The sequence below is a fragment of the Myotis nattereri genome (assembly GCF_964212035.1).
Source record: "Myotis nattereri genome assembly, chromosome: 3".
Taxonomy (NCBI): Eukaryota; Metazoa; Chordata; class Mammalia; order Chiroptera; family Vespertilionidae; genus Myotis; species Myotis nattereri.
In genome coordinates, this window is record NC_138077.1 from 54,445,275 (window position 1) to 54,462,764 (window position 17,490).

Genomic DNA, 17,490 nt, shown 5'->3' on the forward strand with positions numbered 1-17,490 from the left:
TTCAGCCCGGCCTGCACCCTCTCCAATCTGGGACATTCCTCTCACAATCTGAGACCACTGTCTCCTAACCGCTCGCCTACCTGCCTGCCTGATTGCCCCTAACCCCTTCTGCCTGCCAGTCTGATTGCCCCCTAACTGCTACCCCACTGGCCTGATTGACACCTGACTGCTCCCCTGCCAGCCTGATCGCCCACAACTGCCTCCCCTGCCGCGACCCGCCTTCTCTGCCAGGACCCACCTCTTCTACGGGAGGCGGTAGAGCCACCAGGATGGGCCTCCGCCATGCCATGCAGATCCACAGGACCCCCAGGCCTCACCGCAGGGAGCAGCCGCCGGGCCCCACCTCCACTATGCGTGTGGCCATCTTCTGACAGCCATCTTCTGATGACCTGAGGACGTGATGCCACCTAGGCTATTATTAGTATAGATGACATAGAACAGTGCCTACAGGCAGCCCTCCACATCTGCAGATCCCCAACCTCAGATAGAAAATACTGTTTTTGATCCTCAGTTGGTTGAATCCATGAATACAAAACCTGGGGGTATAGGGCTGACTGTACTTATTGAAAAAAATCCACATATAAGTGGACCCACACAGTTCAGATTTGATTTTCTGTGAGAAGCTTAAACGTAAATTCAAGTCTGTGGTAGCATAACCTGCTTGGCAATTTATACTGTTTCTTTTCAGGTATGAACCATCCACAAACTAGGGATATCCAAAGGAGTATCTAAAAGATCCGCAAGGAGCATGGATAGTTTTATAACAGGTAAAGCAACCATGGGGTTCTCCGTTGGTAGGAAAAGGAAGGAGGGTGGCTGGGTTTAGAGTATTGCAGCAATGCAATTTATGGAGTAAATGCTTTTCATATTGGTGTGTGAGGGGAAGGCAACAGTGTGTCACAGGAGGTGACATGAAACCAAATCTCATTAGGCAGCTAGGGAAAAATGAGAATGTTCTGTCTATAAAAGTCTGTACAGCACAGGGAATTTTAGTGGAGACCTGAGAACTAAGTCCATTGAAGCTTCCTCCAGCTTTGCTGCTGCTGCTGCCATGAGCAGCGGACATGCCTTGTTACTGCTGCTAAGGATTATGGGCCTCTGGTCAGTGCCCTGCTGAGCCATATTGGAGCCTGTGCCCTTAGGTACAAGTTTTTATGTGTTTGTTAAATGGTTACTTTTTTCCAGAACATATTTAAAAAGTGGAAAAGTATTTAAAAATGGAAAAGTAGGTTATTAAAACTCACATTCTTTTAAGCTCAAATATTTTATTTATAGCAAAATGAGTTTATTATAATTTAGCGTTCCTGAGTTTAATAAAAGCAAATTCATCCAGAAGCAATAAAAGACTAATACATTTCTTTATATGAAAATAAAATTATTATAAGAAAACAGGAAAAGTCTAAAATAAATGATAAACTGAGAGAAACTGTTTTGACAATGTAACATACATAAATGTATAACATCTCTAATACACAAGCACTTTTAAAAATTGAGGGGGAAAAGTTGCAAAAACGTGATAGATAAGTCAAAGACATGAACAGATGATTCACACACACACACAAAAAAAAAGAATAAAAAATGTTCTTTGCCCTAGCCAGTTTGGCTCAGTGGATAGAGCATCGGCCTGCAGACCAAAGGGTCCCGGGTTTGCTTCCGGTCAAGGGCACATACCTTGGTTGCAGGCTCCTCCCAGGCCCCGGCCCTAGTCAGGGCTTGTACAGGTGGCAACCAATCAATGTGTTTCTCTCACGTTGTTGTTTCTGTCTGTCTTTCCCTCTCTCTTCCACTCTCCCTAAAAATCAATGAAAAAATATCCTCGAGTGAGAATTAACAACAAAGAAAAAAGGTTCCATAAGTATATGAAAAAATATTCAACTACTTAATAAGAAAAATGCACATTAAAATAACACTGAGATATTATTTCTCACCTATCAAATTAGCAAAAATTAAAAAGTACACCAACACATTCTGTTGGTAAGCCTGGGGGGAAATAGGTGCTCTTAAAGATAGATGGTCAGAATGCAAATTAGTATAATGTTAATTTGGGAGAATTGGGCAATGTCTAACAAAATGACACATGCTTTTCCACTTAACTGCAGTTTACCCTGGTCAGACATCTCCAGCTGTACAGAATATGTATGCCCAAAGGAATTCACTTTAGCATTGTGATTGCAAAATACTAGAAATAACCTAAATCATTTACATGGGAGAATGGCTGGTGTTGCTTGTCTGGTTGTGCTGCTTTCTTGGGCCTGGAGCTGAAATACAACTGAGGCCTAGAAGTTATCTTCAGGGAAGAAAGGTGGTGGTGGGGGCGGGGGGGGGCGGGCCTAAACCCCATAACTAGCAATATGAAAAGCTAGGGGGTCCACACTGCATGACCAGTATATGCTCAGGGAGGAAAGGCTACCCTGGGGACGACGAGGTTCTTGTCTTCCCAGTTTTGCCCCTTGCTAAGCATCTAGGACTTTTCACCCTGGTGACCTTCTGTACCTGGCCCCTCGCCCTTGCTCTGCTCATGTTGGTCTAACTGCCTGTAAGCATTTCAGACCATGCAAGCAGGGAGCCACAGCAGGCTCCAGACTCTCCCAAACCCTCTGATGCCTTTCCCAGAGGAAGAAGACTCAGGTCCCAATCAGCTGGCCGCACACCTGATCATCCTGAATTTTCCACTTAAATCAGCGGTTCTCAACCTGTGGGTCACGACCCCTTTGGCGGTTGAACGACCCTTTCACAGGGCTCGCCTAAGACCATCCTGCATATCATATATTTACATTATTTTTTTAATATATTTTATTGATTTTTTACAGAGAGGAAGAGTGAGAGATAGAGAGTTAGAAACATCGATGAGAGAGAAACATTGATCAGCTGCCCCCCGCACACCTCCTACTGGGGATGTGCCCGCAACCAAGGCACATGCCCTTGGCCGGAATCGAACCTGGGACCCTTCAGTCCACAGGCCAATGCTCTATCCACTGAGCCAAACCGGTTAAGGCCAGATATTTACATTATGATTCATAACAGGAGCAACATTACAGTTATGAAGTAGCAATGAAAATAATTTTATGGTTGGGTCACAACATGAGGAACTGTATTTAAAGGGCCAGAAGGTTGAGAATCACTGCCTTAAATTCTTCTGGTGTTTGCAAGATGCTTTACTGTTTGCAAAGCACTTTTGCATTTCGTCTTATCGGATGCTCAAAAGCCCCTCAAAAAGCAAGTGATACCCCTGAGACTGAGGGCCCTGGGTGAGCAGATTTCATGAATGGTTTGCTCTGCCTTTGCCTTTGTGCCCTGGGACAGGGATTGGGGGGAGGATGCATCCTCAGGGTCTAGATGGGCAGGGGCTAGATTAGCAAGAGAGGCACTTTGGAGGATCCCAGGAGAATTCTGCAAAGGGACGGTGCCACCCAGGAAGGATTCCAGGGAAGTGGGGCCAGTGCCAGCGACAGAGGCAGGACTGCCTGACAAAGACACCCCACATGCAACCTGTGGTGCCAGGCAGGGCTCACTGCCAGGAACCGGCAACAGGGAGGAGATTAGCGGTGGCAGGAAGTGGCCCAGGGAAGCAGGACTCAGCCTGCCAACACCCCCACCCCCACCCCTCGCAGAGGGTACAGGCAGAAATGGGTTCCAGCCTTTGGCAGGCACTGTCTCCCAGCAGGACTCAGCTTCCAGGAGTGCAGCAGGGCTCAGGCCAGAATGGCCAGGAGGGAGGGGGCAGAGTTTGGGCAGTACTTATGTGGTGAGCTGACAGGGTGTGGGCCAGTGGGCACCAGGTGCCCAACCCCTGATTGTGCCCACCCAGGGAGGTTGGGGACCAAGGTGATAAAGGACTGTTCAGGGGGCCTGGGGCCTTAGCCATTTCCAAACAGTATCTAGTATTTCAATATCTTAATAACTGGTACTGCCTGTCAACGTAAGAAACGTTCAAACCTGTAAAGAATTTTTGTAGGCTTATTAGGAGCAGAAATAGAATGTTGGGGACTAGCTATAATTATAAGAAATAGTAAGCATGCTCTGTTAACCGTGATTGTTCTGTTGTGATTAGAGAAAGCACATTCTAATCTGGCTGGGAGTTCTACGAGGAGGGACATGGGAGTTAACCTCCTTTTCTGAGAACCGCATATCAATATGGAAAGATTAACAACCTTGTTGCTGAAACAATAGAGTTCCGAAGGCACTCGCCCTTTGCACACACACCCGGTTGCCTGTAATCTGTAGCCATTTTACACGTTCTTTCTTATTCCTTTTGCCTACTGCTGCATGTAACTTTGTCCTTCTGTTACTGAGGAGATGAGGAGACCTTGGTTCTTGTCTTCTTGATAGAAAGATTTCAATCAAGAGAAAATATTTCAAAATGTAGAAAAGCAAGTAAGAGTTTATTGACGCAGCAAAAATAGATTTAGGAGAGTGAAACAAGGAAGGACATAGAAGCAACAGGAGAGCCCCGGCTGGGCTGCTCTGGCTCACTGGGGAGGCAGAGAAAAGGGGGCCTTGGAGACAGGTTCAGGGGTTAGCCTGGGACAAACCGCCCCTGCGCATTGCTCCCCTGGTTGCAAGTCTCCTGGGGTCCCTTAGAGGTTGGGGGAAGGAGAGAGGGAAAGGAATGGTACAGGTGAGCTCCTTTGAGTAAAGCAAGAGTAGAAGCAGTAGCCCTAGCCAGTTTGGCTCAGTGGATGGAGCATCGGCATATGGACTGAAGGGTCCCAGGTTTGATTTTCTAGTCAAGGGCACATGCCCGGGTTGTGGGCTCTATCCCAGTGGAGGGCATACAGGAGGCAGCCGATCAATGATTCTCTCTAGCCATTGATGTTTCTCTCTCTCCCTCTCCCTTCCTCTCTGAAATTAATAAAAATAAAAATGAAAGAATTAAGCACATAGCCCAAATGGGTTCACTGGTGAATTCTACCAGACATTTCAGGAAGAAATTCTGCAAATTCTCTATAATCTCTTTCAGAAGACTGAAGCAGAGAGAATACTTTCTAACTCATTTATAAGGTAAGCAGTACCCTAATACCAAAACCAGAACAAGACACCATAAAAAAAAACAAAAAACTATTCACCAATAGCTCTCATGAACAGAAGTATAAAAAATCCTCAACAAAATATTGGAAAGTCTCATCCAACAATGAATAGAAAGAATTATACATCACAATCAAATAGTGTTTATCCCAGGTATGCAAGGCTTGTTGAACATGCAAAAATCAATTAATGTAATCTATCACATGAAAAGACTAAAGAAGGAAAACCATATGATCACATCACTAGATGCAAAAAAAAACACACACAAGAAAAACATTTGACAAAATCCACACCCATTTATGATCAAAACTCTCAGCAAACTAGGAATAGAAGGCATCTTCCTCAGGTTGATAAAAAGAAATCTGTGTGGTGTTAGATGGGTACTAGGCTTATGGGGTGATCACTTCGTAAGTCATATAAATGTCTATTATGTTGTACACCTGAAATTAATATATTGTATGTCAACTGTAATTGAAAAATTTTAATCTACAGAAACCTACAGCTATCATCATACTGAATGGTGAGAAACTCAACACTTTCCAGCTAAGATCAGGAACAAAGCAAGGATATGCTTTCACCACTGCTTTCTTTTTTAAATATGTCTTTATTGATGAGAGAGAGAGAAAGGGAGAGGACTAGACTAGGGATTGAGCCTGCAACCCAGGCATGTGCCCTGACCAGGAATTGTACGGTGACCTCTTGGTTCCTAGGTGGACACTCAACCAATTAGCCACAACCGCCGGGCTCACCACTGCTTTCCAACATCATACTAGGAGTCAGTCCTAACTAATTCAAATACAGGGGGGCAGGGGGAGGAAATAAAACATATACAGATTGGGAAGGAAGAAATGAAACTGTCATTGTTCACAGATGACATGGTCATCTCATTTAATTTAAAACAATAATAATGTGATTTATGAGCTCTGAGTAGAGAAATAATTGAGTATTACAGACTTTCTGTTAAACCTGTCTGTGTCCAGAGCTTGCAATTCAAGTCAATTCAACAAACATTCTCTGTGATCCTGCTGTGGGCCAGGCGCTCTGCTAGGTTCAGGGGATGCTGCGATAAACAAATATGGTCCCTGCCCTGAAGGAGCTCACAGTTCAACAGGCTCCAGCGTCAGCCTCAGTAAGCGCTGAAATCAAAGTCCAAACCAAGAACCAGGGGAACAATAAAGGAGGGAGGTGGCAGTGAGGATGCACAAAATCCCTGTACCATAAAAATGTCAGAAACACACAGGTCACATAGATAACCTCCGGGCCACACTGAGTGTAATTTTATTGTAGGATGGAAGCCCCCCATCGATGACAGATGGTTGATCAGGTCACTCTTTACTGAAAGACAACTATGTGCCTTTTAAGTCCAAGGACATGGAACAGGGGAAGCCCCACCCACCACACAGATACACTGGGGCATATGTGAGCCAGGGCCCCGCAGCCATGTCTGGGGTAAGGGCTTAGGCGAGCTGACCTCCGTGGGAACCTTCCAGGTACATCTTGGCACAGCAATGGGCTCCAGTCTGCGGTGGATTCCAGAGAAAGGCAGCACTGCCCCCTCTTGGCACACAGCCATGCCTGGCTGCAGCTGATGCTCTCTAGTCCCTCCTGACACGCAGCAGAGAGACTTGGATGGGAAGCAGGTAGGCGTGCAGTTCATGGCGCAGCTGGAGGGCAAAAGGAGCAGGTGAGTACTTACAGCTCATATGGCCCATGCGCTCCCCACAGACCAAGGACAGGAAGGGACAGAGGCAGAGAACAAAGGAGGAGGCCACCACATTTCCTGAGCGTCCTGCGGGCTGGGCACGGCCTAGGTCAGTGGTCAGCAAACTGCAGCTCGCGAGCCACATGCGGCTCTTTGGCCCCTTGAGTGTGGCTCTTCCACAAAATACCGACTTCTGCACATGGGCCACGAAGTTTCAATCTCACTGTACGTGCGCTCCCGCACGTCGTATTTTGTGGAAGAGCCACACTCAAGGGGCCAAAGAGCCTCATGTGGCTTGCGAGCTGCAGTTTGCCGACCACTGGCCTAAGTGCTTTGTACACATAATGTCATTTAAACCTGACAGTGACCTTATAAAACAGGTAGTATCAGCCTTATTTTATAAGAGAGGAAAGTGTATGGAGTAACTTGCCCCATGTCTGGATGTGTGAAATTCACACCCAGATCTATCTGGCCCCATAATTTGTTGTTTGATCCCTGAGCCCTAAACCAATGGCCAGCCCCCAAGAACTGATGTCCAACACCCCCATGGCCTGGTCCTACACCTAGGCTCCTGACCTGCTTCTGTCTCCTTGGCTTCTTTCTGACCCCGGAAATAGTTTCCAGTTTGGGGGAGTTCAAATATGACACCCTCTGGCTTTCCTCTTCGTCTGAGATTCACACTTGCTACTTTGATTATCATGTGCAGTGGGCATTTGTCATTTATTTGGCTGTCCTGCTTCAAGACCCCATGCCATGTTCAGGGAACTACTTATGGAAATCTGAGGAGTTCACCTAAAACAGCGGTTCTCAACCTGTGGGTCACGACCCCTTTGGTGGTCGAACGACCCTTTCACAAGGGTCGCCTAAGACCATCCTGCATATCAGATATTTACACTACGATTCATAACAGTAGCAACATTACAGTTATGAAGTAGCAATGAAAATAATTTTATGGTTGGGTCACAACATGTGGAACTGTATTTAAAGGGCCAGAAGGTTGAGAACCACTGTCCTAAAAGAACTTCAAGACCCAAATGTTCCCATTCCCTGATAGCAAGATATGGCACAAAAGGTAGACTGAGCTGACCCACTCTAATTTTCCAAAGAGCCAAACATTCCTGAAAGCCCTAACCCCAGAATTTTACCACTAGAAGCATTGATCTGGGTTTTAGGAGAATTTTCCCACTTGTACAAGTAGAGCCCAGTCTTGGTTCCCTAGAGTGTACATCGATGGTATTTTTCTTCCTAGCATTCCTATTTCCTTTGGGGGCTATCCTTCGATTTCCACGTGGTTCAGGTTGGAATGTTCATCATGGTGGCCCTTGTAGGCCAATAACATCATTCCTTCCTTTGAATGATATGATTAACTTGGGAGAGGAAATGCCTTGTGATTCTAGGGCGGTCATAGCCACCTCTCCTTACAGATGGAGAGAGACTCTGAAGAATAAAGGGAGCAGAGCTAAGAGAGAGAAAAAGAGAAAACTTTGGTGAAGTTCTAGGTTTCTCAGCCAATACTTTGCCTTTTCTGTATAAGCTGTGTTGGGTTTCTGCCACTTGCAACCAAATTCCTGCCTATCTGCCCATGGATATGATTGTCCTTCTCCCAGAGGCCAGAAGGCCTGACCTTCTAAGGGCCTGAGGAAATTGAGGGTGGGAAAAATATTTTTTTTTACATAGCAAAGAGGGGAAATTCAGAACTCAAGAAAAACAGGCAGAAGCAAAGCCAGGCAGGGATCCTTAGATTTAGCTCCTAATACGCCATAAGAAACTACTAGTAGACTCCCAGGTGTAACAGTTGCTCTTCTGTACCCTGCAGATCTTCCCGGGAGTTAGTTCACAAGAATCGTTCACTCTCCTCTACTCCCCTGGCCCAGAAAGCACCCACTCACCTGGTGCATCAGTCTCTCTGCCGCTCTGGGGTCAGTGAGGTCTTCTGGGGAGGCCACGCTCAGCCTCAGGAGGAGGAAGCCTTCATCCCCACCTGCAAGTTGAGATCAGTAGGAAGATAAAAATATGGGGGAGTCAGTTCAGAAATCAAGACGTGAATGGTGTTACCCAGCCCCTGTCCCCTCCCCACAGCATATATGTGCTCATCTCATATGTAAATGTGTCTGTGTTCACATAGGAGCTTACATTTCCTCACTGCAAAGAGAAAGAGAATTCCCTCTGTAAACAACCTAAATGTCCATCCATAGAGGACTAGTTAAATAAATTATGATAAAACAAAATGGAATACTGAGCAGCCATAAAAAAAGTGTAATCTTTATCATACACTCTGCATGCATAAAAAGGAGAATGTGAGATATCTATCTATATCTTAATAGATTTATATAGATATAGCTAGATATCAATATTATATAGCTACCTTTCATCCTCCTTTTGATACTTCCCTATGCATATTTCATGTGCAGAAGAGGATGCACTGGAAAGTAACATCATCAGTTATGGGTATGAAGAAAACTGGGTAGTTGGGGTCAGCAGTGGGAGAGAGACATTTTATGGGGTACCCTTTTGGATCTGTTGAATTTCAAATCATGTGACTCTATCATCTAATAAAAAATAATAAAATAATTTTAAAATAAAAATATATTGATAAATTGTTTAGAAAATTAAAATATGAGTTTGGCATCAAACAGAGTTTCATCTGGAACCCTACTATATTTTTTCTTTAAATCTGTTTTCCTCACCTGCCATATGGGATAATAATACCCACCTCAAGTGATGGTTGCTTTTTTTTTTTTTAAGGTTGTTTATCTTTATTTCATCTTCACAGTTTACAGTATAGTTTTGCTGGATATAGACTCTTTGGTTGATAAGTTTGTTTCTCGAACTCCTGCCCCAGCACTTTGAATATGTCATTCCACTGCCTTCTGTCCTCTACTGTTTCTAATTAGAAGTCAGCTTTTAATGGTATTATTATTCTATATGTGACTGATAGTTTTTCTTTTGATATTTTCAAACATTTCTCTTTGTCTTTGTCTTTTAAAGGTTGACCATGATGTATCTAGTTTTGGATAGCTTTGTGTTTATCCTACTTCTCTGCTGGTGGGCACTTAGGCTGTTTCCAAATCCTAGCTATTGCAAAGTGCGCTACCATGAACCCAGGAGTGCACATATCCTTTCTGATTGGTGTTTTTGATTTCTTGGGATATAGTCCCAGAAGATGGTAGCTTTTAATTATCATTTTTTTATTTTATTTTTCAGCTACAGTTTACATTCAATATTACTTTATATTAGTTTCAGGTGTACAGCATAGTGGTCAGACAGTCATATGCTTTGCAAAGTGTTCCCACCCCAATATTTCAAGCACCCACTTGGCAGCATACATGGATATTACAATATTATTGACTATATTCCTTAGGCTGCACTTTACATCCCTATGACCAGAGAAAACATGCAGTGAGTGCCAATGCTTCCGGTTGAGCAGTATTTTTATGCGATTGCCTGGAATACAAAAGAAATTTGGCAAGGTGATTGTGATTAATGTTTTTTATCACCTTCCCAGAAAGGCAGGGCAAGCGGAGGATACTGTGCGGATGAGGCATGAGGAAGTGCAGGTGGGGGTGGCAGACTGGCCAGGAGCTGAGCTGACCAAGCAGCCTTGGACAAGGGATTTCTTCTCTGAGAAGGAGCTGTTGTCTCACAGGTGTAGCTTAAAATCCCACCTTTGCCCAGTTTATTTATTTTGTCACCATATATGGCACCAACCTCAGCAAGTGCATCCAGTGAGCCCTGCTTTCATGGGTCCTAGATGCTCAGAGGGCAGCAACTTGGGGCAGGTGCCCACAGGATGCTCCTTTGTGTGGCTCTGCCTGAACCAGAGGCTTCCAGAGCGTGAGAGCCATGTCCTTCAAATAAGCTTTGGGAACTCACCTGGGGCACAGTAGTTACTCAGAAGAGCAGCTGGGAAGGACTTCATTGTTCATGCCAGCTACTGATGGAGACACTGAAGCCCAGAGAGGGACAGGGACCTGTCCTAGGTCACTCAGGTTGTTAAGGGCAGAGCCAGATCGCAAACCATTTCTCCTGACTTTCAGCCCTGCACTCTTTCCATACTCTGCCCTGACTCTGCTTGTTACTGATTTAGCAAGAATCACTAGAAGATCACGAAGAGGTGACATCAGAAACAGGGCTCCGAAGAGGCTCTCGGATCATTCCTTCCTGTCTATTCCTTAAGCATGTAGACATCCGGGAGACTCTAAACCTCAAATCCCCCTACATCACACACGGGTACTCTCTTACCTGTAGTGACTCCTGTGGTCCGAGCAGTGGTGGGTGTGGCTACTGGGGACTTTCCTCCGGCCATGCTGGCTATCCTCGAGCTCTTTGGGGAGGCTGTGGTCTTGGCTAAGGTGATACCTGTTTCTTGGCTGCTGTTGGCTGCAGCCAAATGGACAGAAGGAAGAGGACTCCTGCTGATGGGAATGGGCCCACTGGTTGTGCTGTCTGTGGTAGAAGTCTCCGAGCGAGTGGATTCCTTGATGGTGGCTACATCTGAGAGGCTGTAGCCCATAGCTGAGGACTCGGCAGAGGAAGTTGCTCTGCCCACTGTTGACCCAGCCTCTGTGGAAATTGTAACTGCTCCTAAGACCTCAGCGTGGCTTGTTGTCTCAACAGAGGGGGCTGAGGTTTCTTCCAAGGGGTTCATGCTTGCTGTCACCAAAGTTCCACTGGGGACGGTGGCCTCGGCTGCTGTTGTTTCTCCTGTAAGGCTATTGGCAGTATGTGGGGTCTCAACTGATTCTGTGGTGCTGTCAGCTGACAAGGCCTCAGAAGGGGTTGTGGTCCTGGTGAGATGTGATTTTGCTTTAGTGAAGTCAGGCAAAGCTGATGTCTCAGGGATGGATGGGGTCTTTCCTCCTGTGGGGCTGTGATCTACGTCTGAGGTCCCAGTGATGATGGCAGTTTCTTCTATTTCTATTATGTTGCAATTAGTAGCCTCAATGTTGGTGATCTTGTAGGCAACCAAGGCTTTCGGTGGAACAGTGATGTCAGGTTCCTGGGCTTGTGAGGTGATATCTGGAGCTGAGTTGCTCTCCAAGGCCAGAGCCCTGGCTTCTGCAGAGGTGTGAGCCCATGTCAAGGCATCCATGGTGATCTGCTCGTCCTCTTCAGAGCTGTCATCAGTACAAAGGGTGTCAAAGACAGCTTCCAAGAGATCACTATCTGTCACCGTCTCAGCTGTGGTCATTCCAGTTCCTGAGGGGCTGTCGCTTGTGGCTGATGTCTCCACAGAAGTAGTGATCACAGACATGGACTTGGAAGGTGTTATTTTTGTGAGGGCCCTGGTCTCTGTTGCAGGAGATACGGTTTGGGTTTCCCTGATCTTTGCTTCTGAGATGGTGCTGGCTGGGAGTAAGGTCTTATCAAAGGTCTGGGTGCCCAGGGTTAGAGTTTCTAAAGGGGTGTGACTTGGCACATAGGCCTGAGCAAGGTCAGTGGTCTCGGAGGCTCCCTCTAAGCTTGTGTTGACCCCCAGAGTCACAGCAGGCACTTCTGTGTGATTCATTGTCACCAAAGGGCTTGGTCCCTGGGTGTTGGCACCTGTGTTGGGAAAGACAACTTTGTGAGCCATGAGTCCAAGTGGACTGACTTCCCAGGAGCTCTCACACTTATGCCCTGGGCACTGCTGGGAGGAGGATGGGAATGGAATGTTGCTTTTACCCCATTTGTCATCTACATTTACAAGGAAGAAGGAGATAGGAATGGGAAGACCAGTCCCATGTGGCAGCCACAAAACTGGGATGGCCCTAACTGATGTCCTCTGATGGCCCACTTGAGGCAAGCCAGCCCCAGAATCTAGTTGATTATTGGTCTGAAGACTTCAGAGGGAATATGTAGGGACAGAATCCAGCCTCAAGGAGGAGCAAGAAAGCAGAAGCCCATATGAGCCAAGAACTGCAGAGCAGGGACCACAACTCTCAGAACTTTCTAAAATAATCCTTGTCGCTTTCCCATCAATACTTTTCTCATTCAGTAAATGTTTCCCCACGGAAGTAAAAACACATCAAATATAAGAAGCATCTGTGGTTTTGTGTTTAGAGGTAGTTGGGGGATTAGGAGAGAGGAACCTCCAGAGACAATGTGGGTATTGGCTATTGCAAAGGGGAGGGGAGCAGGCAGAGTTCTTGGGGCTGTAGCAAGGTTAAAGGGGCCAGCTTCCATTCTCGCTCAAACCTCTCCTTAACATGGGCCTGAGATGATGGGGATGGAACCCCAGAACTCCAGAAATTATGTACCAGGCATTTTTTTACAGGGAACGTGGAGCCAGGGGAGGCAAAACTTCAGTTTGTAGAGAGATGCTTCCAGCGTTTCTCCACAGGGCACAATGTCTCTGTTCACTTGACCAGCCCTTTGATGTTAGTGAGTGGACGGTCAGCAGGTGCTCATTGCCCCAGGAGGGGCTACAACAGGCTCTTTCATAAGCTGACAGAGGGGCCTCTCCTGTCTGCCAAAGGGGAGGGGCTCTCTGTCGGTGGACCAAGGAGCCTCCTGGGGAGGGTTGCCAGGGTTAGCAAATAAAATTACAGGATGCTCAGTTAAATTTGAATTTAAATGTCAGATAAACAAGGAATTATTCTTTTAAAATATGCTTTTATTGATTGCAGAGAGGAAGGATGTGGGAGAGAGCTAGAAACATCAATGATGACAGAGAATCATTAATCAGTTGCCTCCTGCACGCCCCCTACAAGGGATGGAGCCTGCAACCCAGAATTGTGCCCCTGACTGGAATTGAACCTGGGACCCTTCAGCCTGCAGGCTGACGCTCTATCCACTGAGCCAAACCAACCAGGGCAAGGAATGATATCAATGACAAATAATTTTTTTAGTATGTGTATTTCTCATGCAATATTTGAGACCTCCTTATACCAAAGAAAACTTCATTACCTGAAATTCAAATTTAAGGGGACACTCTGCATTTTACTAGTAACACTACTCTTGGAAGGAAAAAGATAAAAATATAAGCCCCATTTTCAAGGTTATGATGGTCTGAGATGATCTTTTCTGAAATCTACTGCCCCAAAAGTACCCAAGGACTTGAGGGAGGTCCAGAACCATGCAGTCACTTCTACCCGGGGTGTCGCGATGAGGCCACAGGTCCTCGGCTTGTCCTCTGGTGTCTCCCACTGAATGGCCAACAAGCACTGGGCCACGAGGCAAGAGACTGGGTCCAGCCTAGGTCTGTTGCTTACTCGCTCTGGCGCTCAGTGATTTACTGATGCAGATCCTGACTCTGCCTCTCACCAGTGAGGCCAGCCACCGACCGCTTCAAGTCCCCATCTCCTCCCTGTGAAAGAGGCTCCCAATCCCTGCCTTGCCGTGGGGGGAATAGGAAGTTCTTATATTCCAAAGCCTGCAAGGGTTATTAAGCATGCCTTCCCCACCGAGTCCTTTCAAGGAGTCAGTCAAGATTGAGGGCACACAACCTATTTCAATACAGTGAGAATTTCCTGCTGTACCCACATGCCTGTCAGGCAGGTCATGACATTCAATCTCCTGACTCATTCAGTGCAGTCTAACTACATGCACAAATCATGCTTTTATGGAATATACTCTCAAAGCCTGAGATATTTCCCTCAGGCTCTCACATCAATATCTCACATAATAGAAGCAGAGACTTTCTGGGTCAGCCCACACAGCCTGAAGCCCAAACAGTGGTTTGGGTTCTTAGATTCTCACCACTGCCTCTCACACATTTTTGCCCTTTTCCAGGAGCCTTGTGATGTCATCATGCTTCCCAACCCCATAACCTCTTCATCTCCGGGCTCTCACAACCCCCTCCCCACATCTCTTACCCACCAGGGGTCTTCTCAAACAGAAGACCTCAAGAAGGGCTCTTCTCAAGGTCATCCTGGCCTCTACAGCTCTAGAGTGCTGCACTCTCCTGCTCCATTCCTCAAATGGAACTGGTGGAGAGGAAAGCCTGTGGACTCTGGACTCTGAGTCTGAGTTCTCTCTTTGCTGCTTGCCCTGCTGCTTACCAACCTGTGACCCTGGGCATGTCTCCCGGCTCCCGGGCTGCATTTTCTCCTGTGCGAGGGAGTCAGGGGTCCCTATTTCATAGGATTGTGAAGATTCAATTACATTAAAAGTAAGATGTGCAGCGCAAGCCTTGCAGATCAGAGTGCATGCAAGAGGTGTGTGGCTGCTCAGGGGTGGGCATGTGTGGCATCAGATCCTGGCTCTGCAGATGAGATACTTTAATCCCAGTAAACTTCAGTCTCCTCACCTTTCAAGGGGAATCATATCTCTCTCATAGGGTTAGTGTGAGGATTAAAAAGATAGTGCACTGTGTGCGGTACATGGGATATCGCTGTACCTTCCTTTCAATTTTTCTGTGAATCTAAAACTGCTCTTGAAAACTAAAGTCTCAAAAAAACAGGGAATGACAGCCTCATCAAGATAAGAAATGAGTCTGAGGGCCAGGAACCCCACCCCCAGAGAGGAAGTGGATCTGTTTCTGCCCTGGTGCTTGAGGAGCCAGCCAGGGGTCCAGCACCACCACCACCCCTGCCCCTCCCCCAGTACCATGTGATGGTCCCTCTGCATCTGTTCTCCCAGCCCTGCTTGGATGAATGAGACTGACCCATTTTCACGGGAATGACTTTCCCTCTCACTGTGCTGGCTGGGGTTGTTGGGACACTGTCATTTCTCAGGGATTTCCCACAGTGTCGGCTCCGCCCTCCGGGTTGGGGGATAATAACCATCCCAGGAATTCTCAATAAATTTTTATTACTTAAGTTGGGGAAAAAAAGATAATGCATGAAAAGGATGTGTCAATGAAGGATTATTGATTGTAACACAGGTACCACACTGCTGCAGGATGTGGCTAGTGGCAGACACTGTGTGTGTTTGGAGATGGGGAGTGGAGGAATCTCTGTATTTTCTGCTCAGTTTTGCTGTGAATCTAAAACTGCTCTAAAAAAGTCCATTTAAAAAAAAAAGTCCATTTAAATACATATATATATATATATATATATGCATGTGACCAGCTTGGCACAGTTCCCAATACAGATCAATGTTCTCTTCTTTCATAAAAGTCCTGTCTCTCTCAGAATCCACCCCCCCAAACAGTCTGTGACAGCCAGATGTTTCACACAAAAACTGTGTTTTCTTAAGGATAAACTTGGAGGAGTTAGAATCTCGTCAAGCCACATTCTTTGGCTTTAGTCACATTTATCACCAGCCTGCACCTCCCTGCACCCCACGTGCTCACGCTCCCACAGGCAGGAAGACAAACTCCTGGGAACCTCAAATGATATCGCTCATTTGTATGCACCGCAGTGTCATACATGCTTAAGAGGACACACTGCCATCTGCATACTCTTTATCAATGATAGTGAAACCCAGGGTCCTTATGACTTTGATTAAATTCTGTTTAAATCCTAGCTCTAGAAATCATATCTCTCACCATATATCTACACCCCAAAGACCTAGCCTTTCTCCACAAGCAGTAACCCCCAGGCAGCAGAAGCCAGTTGCCTGGACCTGACTAATGATTATAAGGCCCGACCTCTGGCAGGCTACAGATAACATCTTGATCTAAGTTGTTTCCATTCCTGAGCCCTAAGGAGGAACCACCCCCTGGCTGTTTTCCCTTGAGAACAGACTTCAGAGCTGTCCTCAAGACCTGAAGAAATAATTTATTACCCTCACCACTGACCAATCAGCTCACAGCATGACCTGAATCCCCTAACCCACAGTGTCTTGAGATTTTGCCCCCTATATTCTGTAACCTACTTGACATCAGGGAGTTCAGACTTTGAGCATAGCTTCCAGTTCCCCTGGATGGCGCCATTCATCAATAAAATCCTTCTGCACTGAAATTCTAGTCTTCATAACGGCTAGCACTGGGTGGACAAGTCTTTCTATAACACAAGTAATACCTCACATTTAGCTTTATGGCTAATTTTAATTAGCCCAAGAGCACTACCCTCACCCTCTGCCAAGGCAGAAACACACACCCAGAGCACTGCCAGGAGAGAAGCCCACAGGACCCTCCTGCCCTCTTACCTGCAGAGCTCCCAGGGGCCCCAGCCCCCCAGCAGCAGAAGAAAAGGGGCAGAGCCAGGGCCCAGAGAGAGCCCATCCTAGCTGGGACTCCAGCCACCGCTGCTCAGCAGATCTTCCCACTGCCTCTCACAGCCAGTGTTCCTGCTTCCTCTACCCAGAGAGGAGGGCCAGCCACCTGCCTAGGTGTGATCTGGTAGTTTCCAGACTGCGGCCAGCTGATCACCCATGCACAGACTGAGCACTGGCAGCAAGATAACCCTCTGTCCCCTTGCCCAGTGACCTCTCCTCTCTGCAGTTTCATTTGAAAACATGGAATCATTTTCACAGTGATACTCACCCTTGGGTCCTGCAGCCCAGGAGGTCATGGAAGATGGTGCTTCACACACCTTTCCCTGTCTCCTGCCCTTCACCCCTCCCCACCTCCTTATGCCTTGGAATGGGTTTTTACTTAGACAGACTTGGATCTCATTCCTAATCCTAGACTTCATTAGTAAACTAGTAATCTAGGGAAAATTAGAGAAACTTTCTGAACCTCAACTTTCTGGCTGTTAAATGGGCATATTGCTACCTCGCTGGACTGTTTCGTGAGAATTTCATAAGAGAGTCAACTCTTGCACAGTGCCTGCTGCCACACACTTGGTGCTCACCAAAAACATGTCTCTCGGGTGCTCAGTAAATGAGCGAGAGTCCTGATGTCTGCCCTGACCCTCAAGCAGTAGAGAGAAGGGACAGCCCTGAGGTCTGCAGGA

General features: G+C 46.5%; 1 protein-coding gene across 1 annotated transcript; it reads right to left on the reverse strand.

Annotated features, from left to right (window-relative positions):
- Window positions 1-5,619: 5,619 nt before the first annotated feature.
- MUC20 (mucin 20, cell surface associated) lies at window positions 5,620-16,910 on the reverse strand. Its single transcript, XM_081086552.1, has 4 exons — window positions 16,742-16,910; window positions 10,970-12,271; window positions 8,617-8,708; window positions 5,620-6,689 (listed from the first exon to the last, which is right to left on the reverse strand). Exons 1-4 carry the CDS (start codon window positions 16,815-16,817, stop codon window positions 6,621-6,623), a joined length of 1,539 nt encoding a protein of 512 aa, XP_080942678.1. The 5' UTR covers window positions 16,818-16,910; the 3' UTR covers window positions 5,620-6,620.
- Window positions 16,911-17,490: the final 580 nt, after the last annotated feature.

What these genes read in the sequence shown, in the direction of transcription:
- MUC20 (XM_081086552.1), bottom strand. Translation starts at nt 16,817, where the DNA reads ATGGGCTCTCTCTGGGCCCTGGCTCTGCCCCTTTTCTTCTGCTGCTGG. An exon ending in GACCACAGGAGTCACTACAG is followed by an intron (nt 8,709 to 10,969) that starts GTAAGAGAGTAC and finishes CTCAACTTGCAG; the next exon opens with GTGGGGATGAAGGCTTCCTC. An exon ending in CAGAGAGACTGATGCACCAG is followed by an intron (nt 6,690 to 8,616) that starts GTGAGTGGGTGC and finishes TTTGCCCTCCAG; the next exon opens with CTGCGCCATGAACTGCACGC.